This window comes from Heteronotia binoei, chromosome 12, assembly GCF_032191835.1.
Source record: "Heteronotia binoei isolate CCM8104 ecotype False Entrance Well chromosome 12, APGP_CSIRO_Hbin_v1, whole genome shotgun sequence".
Lineage (NCBI taxonomy): Eukaryota > Metazoa > Chordata > Lepidosauria > Squamata > Gekkonidae > Heteronotia > Heteronotia binoei.
Genome location: NC_083234.1, coordinates 79691826 through 79712450, shown reverse-complemented (window position 1 = coordinate 79712450; position 20625 = coordinate 79691826). Strand labels below are relative to the sequence as shown.

General features: G+C 45.7%; 1 protein-coding gene across 1 annotated transcript in view; it reads left to right on the top strand.

Annotated features, from left to right (window-relative positions):
- VAV2 (vav guanine nucleotide exchange factor 2) overlaps nucleotides 1–20625 on the top strand; it is a 282288-nt gene that overhangs the window by 217879 nt on the left and 43784 nt on the right. The window contains exons 4-5 of the mRNA XM_060250995.1: nucleotides 1582–1650; nucleotides 14621–14723. Of these exons, the coding sequence (XP_060106978.1) occupies nucleotides 1582–1650; nucleotides 14621–14723 (172 nt within the window). The remainder of the gene's footprint in view (nucleotides 1–1581; nucleotides 1651–14620; nucleotides 14724–20625) is intronic.

The following is a 20625-nucleotide window of genomic DNA, read 5'->3' as shown; positions in this document are numbered from 1 at the left end:
AGAATTAGCATGTTACAGGACGGAACCCTCAACATGTTCAGTCCAAATGTACCTTTTCCTCTCCAGGGTCAAGCTCTGCAGGGAAAATACTTTTGCAAGTTTGCAGCTCAAGCTGTTTGTGGATGCTGCTGATTGGCTAGTGTCTGTAACCTCAGTGAGACCCCTCTGCCTGTGAGGCTGTTTCAGAACTTTTAAAAAACTTTCTGATTTAAGTTGGAAATAGGAAGGATGAATGCAACACTTACTGTATAAAAGCAATCCTCTCCCCTCGCGTGTGGGGGCGAAAGGGCAGGATGTGACAGTGGGAGGAAGCTGAACTGGCACTCCAGGGAGGAGAAAATGACTTCTCCAGATATGGCGGTGGGGGCTGTGGTTTTGGGGGGCATCATGCCCCACCAAATGTGGTGACATCAATAGTGGCATCTTGGGGCAGGCATGAACCAACAAATAAACTCCCACAATCCAGCCACAAACCTCCACCAGGTGAGACAACTCAGAGAGCATTTAATTGCCTTGAGCAGTTACTTAAGTGCCTTTTAAATTCCCTTCACAGAGCAAGAGAGCACAGAAATGCACTCAAGAATACCTTCAGTACATCTCTAACAGGCCCTCTTTCTGCTAGCCCAATCCTGCTGTATATCATAGGCCACCATTTGCATGTTTCCCAAAGGCTCACAGGGATGCTTTTGAAAGACTCACCATGACCTAGGTGTTATACAGCTGCAAGCCTGGGCTAGCAGAAACAGGGATGATTAGAGAAGTGCTGAAGGTACCACACTTGAGTGCTCTTCTGAGTTTTCTTGTCCTGTGGAACGGAACTCAAAAGGTACTTAAATATTTTCTGAAGGCAGTTAAATGTCCTCTGAGCTCTCTTTTCTTAGGAATTGACATGCTCACTGCCTTGTCTTTTGACTGCATTTTCTTTAGAGAGCCAACTCACTGGCAACTGTTCACTTGTGGGGTGTGTATAGAAAGTTAGTGGTGTGGCCACACTGTGGGTAGGGGCCTCCCACAGTCAAAGAGAGGGCGAGGGGCTGTGTGCTCTGGAGCCGGGCCATCCCCACTGGTGAGGCCAGTGAATGTTGGCTTTTCTCCTGCTGGAGGTGATGGGGCAAGGACTAGGCCAAAGAAAGCAGGGAAGTTTGAAGAGCGGGTGGGGGCAGAGGGGAAAGGGAGGTCACTTTTGCATGCAATTGGGTTTTGCTCCCAGTTGACGCTCCCCACTTTCTCCATATCAGGGTTTCTGCATTGCTTGTCCCTACTGGAAACAGAAGTGATTTCAAGTAGCAAATAATTGACTGATTGACTGAAATGATGGGTTGTGTTATCTGTCTGGGAAAGAGGACCTGGAAGGTGAAAGTTCTCATTGACTCTGGTCAGCTAGGCCATTCTTGGTGGGGCTGAATTCAAAGCCACAGAGGGGGCCCACAGTCCGTGGCCTTGCCCTGGAGCTTTCTCACCTGCTCACCACAGGGGTGGCTAGAGGTGCTTTCTGGGATTGGGTTCTCTTATATACATTCCAGGCAAATCCCCAGCCATCCTTACTAGCAAATCTTCTTTTTCTCTCCCCCCACCTTGCAGGCCATTCCCTTCAGAGGAGACCACCGAGAATGCTGATGATGTCTATCGGAGTCTGGAGGAACTGGCCGAGTAAGTCCCCCTCCCTGGTAGGAGCTGAAGCAGAGCTCCATCCTCCCTTATACAGCTCAGCTGGCTCTAGGCTCTCCCATAGCCCAAAGACAAATTGGTGCACATAATCACTCAGCACCTGTCAAAAGCAGCAAGAACAATCCTTGGACAATAAGAACATTTAAAAGTCTAATGTCTAAAACCTTAAATTGTCTAAAAGTCTAAAATCTTAAAAGAGGCAGTTGCCCCCTCCCGGCCATCTCAGTATGATGGGGCAAACAAGCCAATCCATTGCTGAATTCCCAGGCAGCACCATGGAGAATGCATTGCAGTAGTCAAGCCTGGACATTGGGGGTGGGGATGATCCTTCCCGACAGACCTTCCTTTGCCAAGAAGACACAGCTGGTCAACATTCCAAAGTCAGTTGAAGGCTCTCTGCACCATAGAGGGGACTTTTGTGTTTGTGTGCAGCAAATCAGAGCTCTCAGCAGCTCAAGCTGCAACCTAGACTGTCAGATGGAGCGCAGCCCCTTGCACGACAGACCCCCCCCCCCCCCCCCCCCGTCTCATGGGTCAGTAATGACTCAGTGCCTGCAAAGGGGACTGCCTTTCTGCTTAGCCCTTATGCTAGCAAACAGCGTTTAGGGTTGGCCCCCCTTTCATGGATCATCCCCAGTTCTTAGGGAGTGATGCACTGTAGCTGCTTGCCATGCTAACTCCCTCTAATGGCCTCCCATTCATCATCCTGACTCCCTTTATCTGTGCCAATATTTGCATTCTGAGTCCTCCTCCCGGTTCCCTTCCTGATTAATCTTCCATTGCAGCAGGCAGGCAGCCATCAGGGTTCTGTCTCAGAGTCGCCATCCATCAGGGCTGCTGCCTCAAAGGTCTTTGGCAAAGCTTACAATGAAGAAGAGACCTGCCCTGTCATTTCCCTGCTGAAATGCAAATGCCTAGGAGGATGCAGGAGTCACCAACTCCAGAGTTCACCGTCACCATTGCTCAAGCACCTTCGTTTTCAGTTGTGTTGTGTTCAGTTCTGGACTATCACTGGCTTCCCCTCATCCAACCCCAAATTTAGTATGAAGCAGAACAGGCTCAACAGCAAGGAAATAAGCCTTTGGGGAGAGGGATCGATTTAAGATCCAGTGAGACCTCTAAGACCTGCTGTGTGCTTGCCTGTGGGACTGTGGGAGCAAAGTCTGGTCCAGATTATATCCATGGACAAGCCTTTGAATTGTGCTTCCCCTTTCCCCGTTGAAATGGGAAATGGCACTTCTGCCTGGCTGCACACTTTGCATTCTTGCAGTACTGGGCAAGTTGGCCCTGGCTTACATGAGCTTCATTTGTTACAGAAGCAGGAATTTTGCAACTAAAACCAATGGTTTCAAAAAGGCAGCAGCAGGTCAAGAACTGCAACGTAGGAATCTCTGGCTTGAGGCATCGATGTGTTAACCAAGAGCAGGATATAAATATTTTAATTAATAAAAATAATGCAGTGTCACCAGACTGAGGGAGTTTCCCTGCAAGGCTCCCTTCCATCACAGTTTGGTGGCAGTGGTGGAATCATGCTACACAGATGTTTTTCATTTATTATGATGCGATGTCACCCCAGAGTCAGAAACATCTGGTGATTGCACAGGGGACTATCTTTACCTTTAAGGCAGCAATAAGCCTATTTAACTATCTTGTTGAAACAGAAGAATGGTCCCTTTCAGCTTCTAGCCAGTTTATAAGCTGTTGTGATTAAGGCAGGGCAGGAGCTCTTCAGGTGGTCCTTCTGACCAACATATGAAATTGCTGCCTGCTGAGTCCAACTCAAGTCAGTGTTGTCTCCTGGGACTGGCAGCAACAGCAGCTCTCCAAGGCCTCAGGCAGGGCCCTTCCCCATCACCTGCAGGCCCGCCTTTCAGCTGGAAGTGCTGAGCTGCAGTCCCTCCCCAACCCCGCCCTCCCCCCAGTCTTCTTTGTGGGAGCTCCTTCCTTGGCCCAGTCACAGGCCCTCAGCCTGGCCTGCCTCACAGGGTTTCTCTGTAGAGAAGAAGAGTAGCCATTTTGGGTCATCATGAGATATAAATGAAGCAGCTGCCAGGGCCACACACCTCACTTGGTTCTTCTGCGACATCCCTGCAGGGAATGGAGCTTCTGCTGCTGTCCTGGTGCAGATCCCAGCTAGAGGGATATCCCCACTTCTGTACGCAGGCAGAGTTTTTAAAAAGAGTTGCAGATGGTATGGCACAGCTGTAGTTTCCCGGGATGTATTTCCCAGACCTGGTGTGGAAAATGGCAAAGACATTTTAGTTGGGGAGGGATTTTCTTTGCCCTTTACTCTGATTGCCTCCCCCTGAGCCTTCAAGTGCCCTGTAAGTACAGCTAAAAGCTCCCAGGCTGAGTGGTGGGACTCAAAATAGGTGCAGGAGCAGAAGCCTGGCCCAAATTCCAGCTTGAGTGCAGCACAAGGAGTTTGTGCAGCCTCAATAAAATGCTTTGGTTTCATGCCTAAAGGCGTCTTTCCTGACTGCTTCATAAAAAGTCCCATAAAATATTCCAAGTGACAAACTGAAATGTACTGTTGTGGCCACAGGCTCTTGGTGTTCCCCTGCGAGATGCAGAAACGATCACAGTGTGGTTCCTGGGAAACTAGAGCTGACATCCCACCCAGGTGGCCAGCGTGTGTGACCAGAAGCTGGCAGACGTGGTGTAGTGAGGGATTATTTGGATCAGCAAGCAGGTTGGTCAGCAAACACAGAAAGAGATGTGCGAGTCTCTTGTGTGTGTCTGAGAGGAGATCTGCACACATTTAATGTCCAACGCTCAAGTCATCTTGAACTTGCACTTCTGAAGGTTCAATGAAACTTAAACTGAACTTAACCAGACCCTTCAAAATGTGCTGCATGTTTTTTTCAACAAGTAGCTTGCTAGATGGTTTAACTGGGCAGGCTGAAAGTACAGGCAAGCAGTACTGTGTAAAGTGGGTATGGGCTTGTTACCAAGCAAGGTGACTCACTGTTGAAAGCAGTGAGTACTCTGCCCACCACCAAGAATTAAGGGTAGAGAAAAACAAAACTCTGCAATATTAATAACTTGCACAAATTGAGTTAGCATCAAAATTTACGTCTGTCACATTTTGTGTCTTGTAAATTTAGAACTGAGAGATCTAAGAAAGGGAAAGCAGAAATAATTTGCAGGATGTGACTATTCATTCACCAGCTCTCTTCTCTGACTACCCCTCATCCAATCCCAAATTGGAGGAGGTTGCTCAGGGCCAGCTCAAGGGCTTTCCTCACCCTCAGCAGGCCAGACCTGAGACACACAAAGCTACCTGATACTGAAACTCTGACCACCAGAGTCAGTCCTGTCTGCTCCGATTGGCAGTGGTCTCAGGTAGAGGTCTTTCATATCACCTGTCCCCTGATCCATTTAGCTGGAGATGCCTGAATATTGAACTTCAAACTTTCTGCATGCTAAGAGATGCTCTACCACTGAGTCACAGCCTCTTCCCAAGCCACCGACCAGCTGGGCAGGACAGGGCTTACGTGCCCACCTATGTGGCATGAGCAAGAAGGGAAACTGGATCCAAACCATGAAATGATGGCACTTCCAGGTGATGCTTTAGGAACTCCTGAAATCTCTCTGGTAAAAGCCACAGAACTTTGGGAGTGCCTATCACCCCTGTGTTCAGGTGCACCCCTGCCTTTCTCCCACCTCAGCAGGCAAGAGAGCCCCATACTCGCTGGGGAGGGCAGAATGCTTTCTGGCACCCTCAGGGGAGGAATGTGACCTGAACAGATGTATCTCCATTCCATGGCCCCTTGTTCAGATGGTGCCCACAACAGGTACTCCTTTTGCCCAGAAGCCCACCAAGGGTTTGCTGCCACACAGCCCAGTCCATGGAGGGACATGCCCAGAGTGCAGGTGAGGTGCAGGAAGCTGCCTGCAGAAAGTGAGCCAAACCACTTGACTCAGGGGAATAGCGAAATCTGATATTTGTCCCCCAGTTTCAAATTTTGAATATGAATTTTTTACCTTGAAACTCAACTTTTGTGTGTGTCCAGTGGGTCTGCTGTGAACAGTCAGTGTCCTATATAGGTTCCAGTCTCCCATCACCAGTTCAAAGCCAGTGTTTGCTTCTAGAGGTCACTGACATGCCAGGAATTCTCTCTATAGGCCATGGATCTGTTGTCTGCAACCAGAGGGAGGGGCTGTGGCTCAGTGGTGGAACATCTGCTTGATCCCAGTTCCATCCTCACCATTTCCAGTTAAAGGATCTAGCAGTAAGTGACGCAAAAGGCCTCAGTCTGAGACCCAGGAGAGTCACTAACAGTCTGAGTGGACAATACTGGCTTCAGTGGACTTAAAGGCAGCTTAGTGTGTTTGTGAGTTCAACCAAGCCTATTTGCTCCTCAATGACCCATTTTGCATCAGGCCTTCTGAAATCTCCAGGGCAGACTCAATGAAGGGAATAGGGAGATTGACAAGGCCATGGTGGTACCCTGAAATAGCTCACTGCCAGACAGGCATCCTTTGCTGTCACCAGCAGCTCCCAGCTGAACCCCGCCCCCCCCTGCTGTCGTTGGTGGAGTGCCACCCATCTTGGACAAGGATGCTTCTGCCCCACAGGCCCTAGGGGGAGGGCTTTCCTGGTCTGCAGACAGTCCCTGGACATAAAGGCGCTTCATTTCCATGAGCACAGGCCCCGGGACCAACCTTGCAGCAAATGCAGATGCTCTGCCAACACCACTGCAGGACTGAATGCTGCCAGCTGTACCATCCTGGGCTCATCCCTGTGATAGATGCTCTCACCTCTCAACAACACCCTTTTGCACAGGATAAATAATTTTAAGAATAAATGGATGCAGTTCTGGCATTAAAAATGGCAACATTCAGAAACCTGTAGAAGACCCTGTCAGTCTCCTAGAAAACTCTGCTCACACTCCTGGAAGGCTCCATTCTTCAGCAAGAATTCACCTGAAAGCTTGATGTGATCCAGTCAGGGCTCAGTTGTACTTGTGCTGCTATTGCAATGCAGGTGTTACATCAACTTAGCAAGTCTAGGGACTTCCGGGATTTGGAGAATGCTGAGCTGACCTGCCCCTCAAAGGGGGGCAGACTGGAGCTTCTGTTTGGGGTAGTAAAGGGCAAATTTTTGCCTTCTGCCTACTTTTCTCAGTGAGAGATTAGTCCAAGATATGCACAGGAAACTTTGAGGTGATTTACCTTGGCTAAAAGGGAGTCCCGGGGAGGGGGTGGGGCTCCTTTGAGGCTTTGAGGGATCCCCAGAGAAGAGTTGCATATTCATCATCTGCAGAAGCTTACAGAGTCATTTATTTGACATAAGCTTGACAAGATCCTAATCTTCTTTGAGACTGCTAAACATCTGATGCTGTATGAGACCAGTGTTGATCTGGTTAACCTTAGAAAAAGGTACTGATTGTTATCTACCATTCCGGGAGTATTTTAAAGCAAACAAAATAATATTAGAAGGTGGGAAAGAGAAAATTTGAAAGCTTGGAAGAAGAAGAGGAGAAGGGGTGAATTTTGGACTTTGTTAAATTAAGGACAGTGTTAAAAATTGGAAAGGAATTTATTATTTTGTCTACCTGCGGTCATGGAGTGAAAGCACCATCGTCAGAGATCTGCAGTTTCTACTGTCAACACAGGAAATACGTCAAGTATCGTGAGGCTTTGTTACCAGTGAGAATGTGACTTGGGGCAAGCAAAGCAGGAAGTAACTATTGAAGAAGTGGACCTACTCTCGGATTGTATTACCATAGAAAAATATCGGCAGTCATTACTGGGAGGCTACATTTTAAAAAAATTAATATCTGAGCCTGGGAAGGTCGGAGGACGGCGAAATTAGGCTCATTTGAAAGGGCAAGTTCTAATCTATCAAACCTGATAGTTGAAATTTAATTTGGTGATATCAAATTTTTCGCTGTTTTTTTAATGTCCGAGTCAAAGGTAACCCATGCAAGGGCTGCCTCATTGGAGAAGATGCAAGATCAGTTGGAAGCAATGGAAGCGAGGATGATGAAAGGGGTGGAAAAGATGATAAATGCTTGCAAAAAAGAACTTTAAAAAGATATTGAGGACTTTAAAAAAGAAATGGAAGAGCTTAGAAATGAAATAGTGGTGGTGTCAAAAAAAGGGAAAGTTAAACTCCAGGATTCCACCTTATTAAAAATGCAAGAAAAAATAACAATCCATGACTGTAAATTGATGGAGACACAAATACATCTGAGAGGAGTACCTGAAGAAGAAGGGACAGACTTAGAAGAATATGTAATAAAAATAATTGCTAATTTCTTGGAGGAAGATCCTGAAGGGACTAGAAATATGTATGATTATATGTATAGAGTGAATTCATCATAGGCCAAGAAAAATAACTTACCAAGAGATGTGGTTATAAGATATATGACAAAAGAAATGGTGGGGAAAATTTTGAATAAAAATTTTGAAAAGACATTGATAGTGGGAGGAAGCAGAGTAAGAATAATGAAAAAATTGCCAAGAAGTGATAAATGACAGGAGAACATATAAGAAATTAACAGAAAAACTATGTGACAATGGAATGAGGTATAGATGGATAATACCTGAAGGTTTGAGCTTCGAGGTACAAGGAAGGATTACAATTACAAATACACAGGAGCTGCCTAAATTTTATGAAGAGAATAAAGAATTTGCACCATGATGGATTATAAATTATTATCTTGGAATGTAAATGGACTAAATTCACCACAGAAAAGAAAGGCAATATTTCATTGGATTAAAAAACAAAACTGTAGTATAATTTGTTTACAAAAAGTTCATATTAAACAAAAGGATTATAAATTTTTGTGGAATAAACAATTGGGACTGGAATTTTTTTCATTGGCTGAACAGAAGAAAAGGGGTGTGATTTTTTACATTAAACAAGAATTCGATCCAAAAATAATATTTAAAGATAAAGATGGAAGATTTGTGGCAGTAGAAATAATAATAAATCGAAAAAACCTTATTATTGGGACTGTGTGCACCAAATGGTGCAAAAGATGTTTTTTTTGTAAAGACATTATAAAACAACTTGATGAAGTGACATACGACCAGGTCATGATTATGGGAGACTTTAATGGAACAATTCAGAATACATTGGACAGATCTGGGAAAAAAATAATAATAAAGAAGGAAAATTGCCAAAATCCTTCTTTGAACTGGTTAAACAAGAAAACTTGGAAGACATATGGAGAAAATTTAATCGCAAAGTATGAGATTATACATTTTTTCAGCAAGACATAATACTTTTTTCAGAATTGACATGTTATGGGGTACAAAGGATTTAGGCCTTATAAATAAGAAAATAGAGATCTTACCAAAGATAGGTGCAAATCATAACCCAATATTAAGGATTACAAAATTGTCTAAAAAAGTAAGAAGATGGAAATTAAATGAAGATTTACTATAAAATAAAGAATTAGTGACATCTCTAGTAAATGAAACTAAAGCTTTCTTCCAAATAAATGATAAAGATGATATAAAATTTCAGATGGTGTGGGATGCTTATAAAGCTGTAATGAGAGGAATATTGATTGCATTAAACAATAAAGACAAAAGGGCAAAAGAAAAACAGATGTTGGACATTCAAAATGAAATAAAGAAAAAAGAAGGGGAACTGAGGAAAAGGCCAGGGGAAAAGAAAATTATAAGGGAGATTACAATACTACAAATGAGACATTTGTTAAATAAGGAATTGGAATGAAATTTGAAAAAATTACAACAGAAGTCCTTTGAGGGAGCGAATAAACCTGGAAAGTATTTGGCCTGGCAACTGAAGAAAAAGAGAGGAAGTAAAATTATTAATAAAATTGTGGTTGATGGAAGAGAGATGGTAGATCAAGAAGAAATAAAGAGAGAATTTTCCAAGTACTATGCTAAATTATTTAAAGGTGTTAAAGTAAAGAAGGAAAGGATGGAAGCGTATTTGCAAAAGATTAAAATAGCACCCTTAACTGAATATATGAAAAAAAATTTGAATGATCCAATTGAAAAAATAGAAATTGAAGCAGCAATTAATGCAATGAAAATTGAAAAAGCACCCGGGCCAGATGGATATATGGCAAAAAATTTTAACATATTTAAAGAAGAATTAGTACCGAAACTTCAAAAATTGATGAATATGATAAGAATAAAAGGGAAAATACCAAATATATGGAAGGAAGCTGTAATTTCTTTGATTCCTAAGAAAGATAGAGATGTCACGAATGTAAAGAACTATAGACCAATTTCATACTAAATAATGGCTATAAAATATATACAAGAATTTTAGCAGAATGAGTTAAACAATATTTGATAAATTTAATAAAGGAAGACCAAGCGGGATTTCTCTCTATAAGGCAAATAAGAGACAAATTAGAACTGTTGTAAATATTGTAGAATATTATGAGAGGGATCCAGAGAAGGAAGTTGCATTATTCGTTGCGGATGCAGAGAAAGCGTTTGACAATTTGAACTGGGACTTTATGTTTGCAGTAATGGAGAAAATAGAGTTGGGGGGAAAACTTTATAAGAACGATAAAGGCAATATATACCGAACAACATGCAAGGTTATGTATAAATGCAGATCTTACAGATGAAATGATAATCAGCAAAGGTACAAGACAAAGTTGTTCGATTTCCCCTTTGTTGTTTATAATGACTCTTGAAATCTTATTGATGCAAATACAAGACGATGAAGAAATAGAAGGAATGAGAATTAAAGGATTTACCTATAAATATAGAGCATTTGCAGATGATATAATGTTTATAAATGAAAATCCTACACAAGTTACACCTTTGTTGTTAGCTAAAATACAAGCTTTTGGAGAATTGGCGGGATTTTATGTTAATAAAGAAAAGTCAAAACTTTTATTTAAAAATATGCAAGTAAATAAACAAAAGGAATTGCAGAGGTTAACGGGATGTGAAGTTACCTCTAAAGTAAAATATTTGGGTGTGGAAATAACAATGAAGAACATTGATCTGTTTAAAAATAATTATGAAAAGTTATGGCGTAAAATGGATGAAGATATAATAAAGTGGAGCAAGCTTAATTTGTCATTGCTTGGTAGAAAAGCTGCAATTAAGATGAACATTTTGCCGAGAATAATGTATTTATTCCAAACTATTCCAATTGTGAAAGACAGTAAACAATTTAATAAATGGCAAAGAAAGATTTCAGAATTTATATGGGCTGGAAAGAAACCAAGGATTAAAATGAAAGTTTTAATAGATGCTAAAGAAAGAGGAGGATTCCAATTACCAGATTTAAGATTATATCATGAAGCAGTTTGTTTAGTGTGGATAAAAGATTGGGTGACGCCGTTGAATAAAAAACTTTTAGTGTTGGAAGGTCATGGAAATAAATTCGGCTGGCACGCTTATATGTACTATGGGAAGAAAAAGATGGATAGTTTTTTCTCTCACCATTATATAAGAAATAATTTGTTGAATACCTGGATGAAATATAAGAAATATGGTGATGAAAGAAAACCATTATGGATAGTGTCACGGCTGGGGCCGGGTCAGGCAAAGTCCAGAGGCAGTCCGAGGTCTGTAGCCAGTAAGCAGGAGGGTCTGAGGCGCCAAATCCAAATCAGTGTACAAGTATCGCAGGTCCGAGGTCCAGAAGCCGAGGTCAGGGAGTCCAGAAGTCAAAAGCCAAAGTCAGGGAGTCAGGAACCAAAGTCAAGCCGGAGTGGATGCTAGGATGTCAGGGAGATGACTAGTTGCTTCCACAAAGCCTCCTCCCAAAGCCCACAGCTATATAGCCCTCTGCTGGCTGTTGCCCGTTTGGGCTAATTGCTGGCTCGGGGAGGCAGCCAGGATCCTGTCATAACTCAAGCATCCTTGCTCTTAGGAGGGCCAGAATCCTCTCAGAACTCAGGGCTCAGGGAGCGTCTTGCTTGTGAGCGTGCCGCCCTCCTCCGATCCCTGAGGTCCTGCCGGAGGCGGTCACGCACACGAGCCACCCGAGAGGGCGAGGCAGGGGGGCTGGGATCTTCTCCAGCAGGAGGCAGGGGCACTGGTGCAGGTGGCAGGGGCACAGTTTCCTCGTCAGACTCAACTTCCTCTGCAGGGTCCCCAGCACCCATGACAGATAGTGCCAGCAGAAGTGATAAAAATAACAGCTGAGACAGGTGAGGAAAAATGGCTGTCATACAATCAACTATTAAAAATACAAAGTGGCAAAATAGAATTGAAAAGTTGAAAAGTTGTGGAGTTGAATAACAAATACGATTGGTTTCAAATGCAACAAATAAAGAGTTTGGTGGAAAATGATATTAAAACTGAAGGAATAAGACAAGAGCAAACAGAAATGGAAAAAGTTCTGCTTGGAGATAATGAAAAATTAATTTCAAAAATTTATAAGTTACTTTTAAAATGGTCTACAGAAGATGAAGTAATGAAATCTCAAATGATTAAATGGGCAAGATGTATAGATGGTATATGACTCCTAAAAAATTGGCAAAGATGAATAACAAGATGCCAGACAGATGTTGGAAATGCAAAAAACATGAAGGTTCTTTCTACCATATGTGGTGGACTTGTGAAAGAGTGAAAAAGTATTGGCAGATGATCCAACAAGAAATTTCTAGGATCTGGGATATGAATTCAAGAAAGCTGCAGAGACTTTTCTGTTGGGATTACAAATGGAAAAATTTCCAAAAGAAGATAGAACTATAATTTGGTATTTGCTTTCAGCTGCTAGGACACTATATGCGCAGTTATGGAAGCAAGAAAAAATACCAGAAAAATGGGATTGGATTGTAAAAGTTATGACATGGAGTGAGATGGACAAATTAACAAGAACTTTAAGAAACTATGATTTAGAAGATTTTAAAAGGGAGTGGAAAAAATTTAAAAGTTCTGTAGAAGACGAGTGGAAAGTAAAAGGACTTTGGACAATTTTTGATAATGATTAAACTTTAGAAGAATATTAATTTTAGTTCTTAGTAATTAAGGGTACCTTTTAATGTTAGTATTTTGAGTAAATAACACTGGCGGGGGTCAAGTAATGGGGGGAGGGGTTATTAGAAAGAAGCATATGGGATATATGAAAAGAAGTTATTCATGGAAATTGTTACCATATGTTATCAATAAAATTGTTTAAACAGAACTTAACAAGTCTAGGAAGCTTGTGCTATTGTGTATCGCTGCTGCTGTGAACAGCCCCTGTGCTTATCTCTGAAGGGATTTGGGCTTCATGTGGAAATGTCAGTTTGTCCCCATGGGATTTTGTCCTGTGGGTTGCATTTGCTCTCACCTGCCCCTGTGGAAGGTGTTGAAGGGGGATTCGCTTCAAGCAACCAGTGGTGGTCCATGGGAGTACCTGCCACAGCCACTAATCTCATTTTGGGATGATGTAGTTGTAGATCACCTTTCAAAAGTGGCCAATAACTAACCCACCAAATATTTGCCAGTTACTGAATGCCATGGCAGGGAGGCTGTGAAATACTTCCACTTATGAAATATTAAAGTCAAATAATACAGAGAATTCGATATGCTCGCCTCCAACAAAGCTCTGGGTCACATTCAGGCATCTGAATGTGCTTCTCTCTGATTTGGCCTCTGTTGTTCTTGGTTGCTAAACACCCCCCCCCCTTGGTGCCCCTCCTGCCATCCTGCCCGCCCCTCCCATTGTTTCCCTCAGGCAGCCTGGGAGTCTTTCTTAGCAGGCCAGTGACTTCTGGTCGAAAAGGCTGCCTTTGAACTTGAGACGCAGACTTCCATCACCTGCTGAGTATAAAGAGTGTGTTAGCATAGATCAGCCTCCCCCATTCCCTTTGCAAGGAGAAGCTCCACTTTGTCTTCTCTTAGGGAGAGCTTTTAAAAGTTAAAACAACAAGGAGGAGCCAGCTTGAGAGAATTCTCTGTTCTGCTGCCTTCCACACTGGGGGTGTTAGGGAAAATCTCACAGAGTAACCCAGGTGTCACCTTCCTCTTCCTTAGAGGGCACCCGTGACCTAGAGATATGCCTCAGGCCCAGCCACCTAGCTGATTTCACAGAGTGTATATAGAGCTTCACTTCACACCATGCCTCTCTCACACCCTCAGAGTCCGACTCTCCCTTTCTGACCGGTTTTTCCTTCCTGACAGTTAACCTCTGAGCCGTCAGCTGTCACTCAGGACTTGAGAGTTCTGAGCACCCCTGGCCCCCACCTTCGAGTCACTTGACTCAGGGCTCTCTGAGTCCTCAGCTTCTCCATTAACCCCTTGATTCTGTCACCAGGGTTCAGACCTGGCTCAAACCCTCCCTTAGCTGCCTTCACCTAGTCCAGGGGTGTCACACATGCAGCCCTCAGGCTGGATCAGGCCCCTGAATGGTTCCTATGAGGCCTGGGAGCAACTGTTATTTTACTGTCATCTGCTTCCTTCACCATCACAGCTTACTTTGCCAGGGGATGGGGGAGCTTTGCCAGGGGATGGGGCAGCTACAGAGCAAAGCCTCTATTTTCTCCATTGGCTGACCAGCACATGAAGCAACAAAAGCTCGCAATGCCCAGCCATTTCCTGTTTCCCCCTGGGTCTTAGGCTCAAAGCATTGACCATGAGATTTCTGTAATGAATATCAGTAAATCAAAAGTAGGTTTGCAACTTACAGACCCACACCTGAACAACACCTGAACAGCATACTCAAGATTGCTACAGCACAGACACTGTCTTCAGATTTTTGATGCAGTAATTCAGAGCAAGAGGTGTCAGTTATCAGAGACTGTTAAATAAGCAAAGTACAAAAAATACGAATCCCATTTAAGACCATGGCTCCCTCTCCTGCCATATTGTCTGCTATGACTGAAGGGAGCGCTGAGGCAAACATGCACTGGACGTCTTTTAAGAGGAGATGCCAGGGAGGGGCATGCTGGGTCCCAGGCAGGTGGCCTTCAACTGCCCCTGGAGTCCTCTGACTGTCTCCTTCTTACTTTACGGAAGGGCCACATGTTCATGAATGTTTTATGTGCTCTTTGTTCCCCTCCAGTGAGCATGACTTGGGGGAAGACATTTACGACTGTGTCCCGTGTGAAGATGAAGGCGATGACATCTACGAAGATATCATTAAAGTGGAGGTCCAGCAGCCCATGGTGAGGGGGGTGGTGGGGGTTGGCTTAGAGGGAGGAGGGAAAGCGGGGCTACTGGGAGAGATGCCCTGGCACAGTCTCCCCCATTCCCAGCAACAGACTTACTGGGAGGCAATGCTGAGCATTTGAGCGGGAGCAGGGGGTGCTTAGTGTGTGGTGGGGCCCCTCTATGTTTTACCATAGAATTCTGTCCAAAGACCTGAGGCAGTAGTGCACTTCTGGCATGAACAGAGGGTGCTGCTACTAATGGCCCCTCCATTGTGACACCGTTCGTCTTCCAGTAGCCAGCTGAGCTGAGGCAGGGAGCACCCAGGGGGCAAGATGCCCCACCTCCAGTGGGTGGGTAGCCCTAGTAACCCTACATCTGAATCTCCTCTCCCCCCCCCCGCCCACAAAAGAATCAGTATCGTGCATGGACTTCCTTCTGCCCTAAGGCTGACAACTGACAGCTTCCTTTTACACCTGATTTCCAGGCTACAGAGATCACTGCTTGTGGAGAAAATGGCTGCCATGGAGGGTGGACATAGTGGCTTTGTACTGTGCCGAGCCCCCTCCCCTCCCCTCCCCTCCCCAAACCCCACCCTCCCCTGGATCTACCCCCAAATCTCCAGATATTTCCCAACCCTGTTCCCCACCCCAGCTTTAGAGTGGAGACGCCGGCTGCTTTGGAGGTCTCATCCCAGTTTCCCCCCAAGTGGGGGGGGGGAGGAGAAAAGGAGGCTGGATGCGGTCCGTCTGGGCAGAAGGCATAAAAATAGTTGCCAAATGACAAGTTGCCCCAGTGACTCCTCAAATTAGCCAGCTGTGCAGCTGATTCCAAGAGTATTTTTAGATTCTACCAAGTGTTGAGAGATGTCTGCAGGGTGTTGAGTGGGTCATGGGAGATTGCTTCCCCTTTGCTAAGATGCCTGGAGTCTGGGAAGGCACTTTTAAAATTCATGTGATTAAAAAAAACCACAAAAACTTATGTCATATCTTTAAAAGCAGGTAACAGTGAAGACAATGAAATAGGAGTGGCGCATCAGTCCCTGCAGTTTTCCCAGAGAGCCCTCTTGGTTCCTCCTCCGTCGTCCTCATGAGGCAGAGAAGGGGGGGTCAGTGGGCTGCAGCTGGGTTGAGCACACCCGCCCTGGAGCCGGAGCTTTTGCCTTGGAGCTTTTAGGGAGATGCCAAATCCAGTCTCTGTTTCCTCCCTTCTAGCCAGACGTCTCGACAGGCTGCTGCTTCTTAGTGGTGTCAGATTTAGGGTAGGAGGCCATCACCTGAGCATGGACTTCCCTGGTTTTTCTTTTCTTCTCTGCCGTCTGTTTGCAGTCATTGCAACTCCTCCAGTTCCTGTAGGTTCTAATTACTGTCTCTGGGCTGTGAACATCAGCTGACAGGGTGCCTAACTCAGAGAGGAGGCCAGCTAAGTGGACACATTCATGGGCCCATCAGATCCCTCCAGCTAAGATGGAGGGGGGGGGGGCGGGGATGGGGTTTGCCGGAACAGTGAAGTGCTGGTCTGTGGGGCTGAGATGCAGCTCAGCAGAGCTTGGGTCCCCTTTGCAGCAGCTCAAGCAAGTGGGCAGTTTTAAGCAGGGAGAGCTGGAGGGGCAGGGTGCGGGTGCGAAAAGCCCAGAACCAACTGAATCCATAGCTTAACTTACTCATTCACTTTCTTTACTACCATAATCAGATTCAAGTTAGCTAACAAAACAAGTTTGCCAACATAAGATTTGTTGCATTTACAGAGAAGGGTGAGATGCCCACTCCAGCCAGAAAGAAAACCACATGTGCCCACCTATTAGCTTCCCGGGTGCTGCCCGCTCCCACTAGCCAAGGATATGGACCAGATTGGCCCGTGCAGCTAATTGAGGCAGGCAGAGTCTTGGGGGGTGGGGCTCTCAAGATTGCAACATGGTGGGTAGGAAGTGGAAATGTCACACACACACACACACCCTCTGTGACAGAAACCTTCCTTGCACTTCGAAAGCAAACGCTGCAAAGAGAGGGTGGGGCTGGCGCTTCAGGGAGCTTTTGCACGTGGGAACATTCGGCCCTGCAGTGCGGACCTGACCTTGTCTGCTGCTGTTTGGGTGCAGTTGGACTGGGCAGCTCTGGCAGAAGGAACCCGTTTGGGGCATGTCAACAACCAGAACCCACAGAGGATCAGGTAGAGGCTGGTCTTAACCTGCCAGTGTTATGATGTGGGGAGGTGCTCTTTCTCCAAATGAAGGGGGGCTTACTTCCTTTCATTTTATGCAAATCTCAGGCACTTTGTCTGTGGAATGCATTTTAAAAAGAAAAGCCCAAACAAGCAGGAAAAGTGGGATGCAAAATATATAACAATTCTTGGTTTTGCTTGTTTGTCTCTACATGCTTCAGATCAGATACATGCAGGTAAGTAGCTGGCTGCTGCTGCAAAGGAGTTTGCTTTCCTGGGCCTTTTCATGTATGGCACAGAGGCGAACCCAGATTTGCCACGCAGCTTCTTAATGCATCTGTGTGTGTGTTTGCTTGTGCGCACATGTGGAGGAGGCACGTTAGTGGACACAGACTTCTCTCTGCTTCTTAGTCACACTTCATGCTTTCTCTTGGGTAGCTCTCAAAACTGAGCTCTGGGGTGAATGATGTGTTATCAAGCAACATGCAGGCATTTTGTGAGGTCAGGTGAGAGTGAAAGTTCTCCAGTCACCTGCTGAGCCCAAAGTATTTGACCCCTTCCATTGCCTTCCAAATGTCGGCTACCAATATTCTAGAGCAGGGCTGTCAAATACCCGGCCCACGGGCCGCCTCCGCTTGCCCTGGTCTTTGATCAGGCCCTGTGGGGCTCTTTTCTCCTCCCTCTCCTGTCCTTACCCTTTGAAGCTCCCCAGCTCTTATAGCTCCCAGGCTCTTTGAAGCTTCCAGGTTGAGACTCTTTCACTTTCAGCCTGGGAGCTTCAAAGGCTCTTTGAAGCACCCTTTGAAGCTTTCAGGCTGAGTCCCAGAGTCTTCCTGCTTTTCTTTGCTGGCTGCTGTAAGGAAAACGTGGGGTGGATTTTAAGATCCATTCCACATTTCCCTTGCAGCTTTGTCTGTACTCTGCAATGGTTTCAAATGGAGTGGAGATGGTTATATTTTCAGCTTTCCTATAGCTAGCTGAAGCTCATGCTTCCTGGAGCTGTGTCCTTGCAAACAAGGGTTGATGCTTTCAGCCAGCTTATCTCTCTTGAATGGACCTAACCTAGTGAGTACTCTAATGTGGGAACCCACAGCCAAAGGGGGATATTATACTAGAAAGGCTTTGCCAATCTGAGTAGACTGGTGGGGAGAAGTTTAGAATGACATTTCATTGCTTCCACAAAGTCAGAGCCTTATGCTTTGTCTTGATGTTTTATTTTAAAAACTGCATTGCCAAATTCCACTAGTCCCCCACCTTTCCAACTTAAAGCACTGGAAGAGTTTTAAGCATGTTTGTATTTTAAGTTTTTTAAAAAATATCTTTAATTGGGTTTGTCTGTGTCCATTATACAGTTTATATCTCCTCTGCCTGACATATTTGATGACACTCTTGGCCCCACAAAGTCCCATTTGTGTCAGATCCGGCCCTCCTAACAAAGGAGTTTGACACCCCTGTTCTAGAGCAACAACAGCCTGCCTGGTCAGCTGGAGGGCTGGTTTGGGGCAAGCAGAATGCCAGGAGCATTTGCAGGCAGTGGCTTCATTGGGTGCCTACTGGAAGGCTGCCACATCTGTCCAGGGAATGCAGCAGTTGCCTAGAGAGTCTTCTTGTCTCAGCAAGTTTGCAGCAGAAGGCCCGCAGAATTGTAGTTGAGAGATGGAGCTGCCATGAGCTCCTTTGACATGCCGCTGTTTGCTCTGCATTATAACGGTGTGCTGGGCCGTGAGCTCTGCAAGGCAAGAGAGAAGCAGAGGGGCTTCACCATTGCCTTGCTCTGCACAGCAGTCCCAGTCTTCCTTGCTAGTCTGCAACCCAAGCGCGGACCATGGTCAGTCCTGCTTAGCTTCCAAGTTCTGATGAGATTGGGCTGGGCTCAGCTGGGCCATTGGGCTGCTCTCTCTCCGCGTGAGCCCACACAGAACGGGGGGAGGAGCAGTGCTGGCCCAGCTGACCTAGTGCTTCGAAGGAACAGGACTGGGGGCTTGTGATTTTTAATCTGATTTTTGAGAAGCTCCTCCGTGCTCTGTGAGTGCTGCATATTTTGGGTCACTCTGGTTCTAACCAGCTGCAGAACGGGAGCCACAGGCCATACCATACCATACCATACCAAACCTTTAATGGCATAATAGATTCAGATAAAAATACACAGAATATAAAAATTTAAACATTGGAGATAAAATCAAGATAAAACCGAGCTTACAGATGCATTCAAACACGGTCAGAATTAAATTTAAGGATGTCAGCCAGAAATTTTGCCACAGCCTCACTAACCACCCCCTCAGTATCACTCAATAAATAATAACAGGGTGGCAGAATAGACAAATCTGGAGAAAAAGAAAGCTTGCCAAATAAATCTTTACGGAGGTTATGGTATAAAGAACAATCAAGCAATATATGCTGGATTGAGTCAGGGGTATTTGCTCCACAGGAGCAAAGTCTGTCGGCTAAAGGGACTCGCTGATATCTCCCTTGTAAAACTTTGGAGGGAAACGCGTTTAGTCTAGCCAACATAAATGCCCTGTGGGGAGCCACAGGCGATATGGGCTTATGGTGGGCCCCCTTGGGGCAGTCCTAAGGTGTGGTCTGGGCTCAGCTTGTCTTTCCCTGGCTCAGGAGGCCAGCGTGGGCTCCCCATCGCAGCCACACTCTCCCAGCAGTTGTCCCTTGATTGTTATGGGCTCTCCCAGGCGACCAGGCTGGGAAGCTGAGCAAGCCTGAAAGGATGCTGCAGTTTCTGCTTCCATTTCCCTGTGTCCGCAGACCCTGTAAGGCAAGGGTGTTCATCACAGCTGGACCTGCTCTCCAGTGGACAAAGAATTGTCCAGGTCTTGCGTGGGGGCTACTCACTGTTGCCCCCTGACATAGATTAGGGCTGCATAATCAATCTTTGGCCAGACAGGTCCTGCAGAATTGATATGAAGAGTGTGTGTGTGTATGTGTGTGTGTGTGTGTGTGCATGTGTGTTTTTGGGGAGTGTACTTTTGTTGCCTACAAATTGCTCCCTCCCAAAGGGAGTTGCTTCTAGTTGGGGTGGGGCGGGGCGATCTCCTGCTTTGTGTGAATTGGGTGGCAGCTCAGTTTTCACACACAGCTTCCTCCCGGCCCATCAACTTTGACCTTGACTCAGGCAGCTGCCTTTGACTTGTTGTCAAGCAGGAGTTCAGCTGCAGGTTCCCCAGGTTTGAATCCAGTGTCCCACTTGAGTTATGCCAGTCTACTTGAGCTATGCCGTCATTGTGTTCAGGATGTGTCCCAGGGGCTGGAGCCAGAGTGCGTGCTTTGAGGGGCGCCAAGGCCCAAAGACAAGAAGCCAAGTCGAGAGGCCAGAGTCAGGAGCCAAGGAAGTTGTACTGAGGGGTTGTTCAAGAGATGTGGTCAGGAAGCCCAGAGGTCACTCCCAAGCAAGGTTCATGGAGCTGAGACTGGAGATGTGAGAGAGGATGCCGAGAGCCAGTCTAGAGTCACCCAAGCGAGGCAGGGTTTGAGGCAGCGGTAGAATGACTAGTTGCTTCCACACTCCACTCGTGGCCGCTGGGTGCACAGCTGGCCTGCCTGAGCCATTGCCCTGCCTTCTTAGTGCCAGGTGTCTCTGGGCGGCCAGGTGTGCACTCCCTCTCCTCTCAAGGAGCTCTTGCCCTCCTTTCCTTTGCCTGCACTCCAGCAGTTCTGGGCACTGGATCAGTGGCCTGAGCATTGTTCCCTGATGACAGCTCCTGAGATGCTTGAGTGACCGTTGCATCCAAAGCCAGCTGCAGGCTC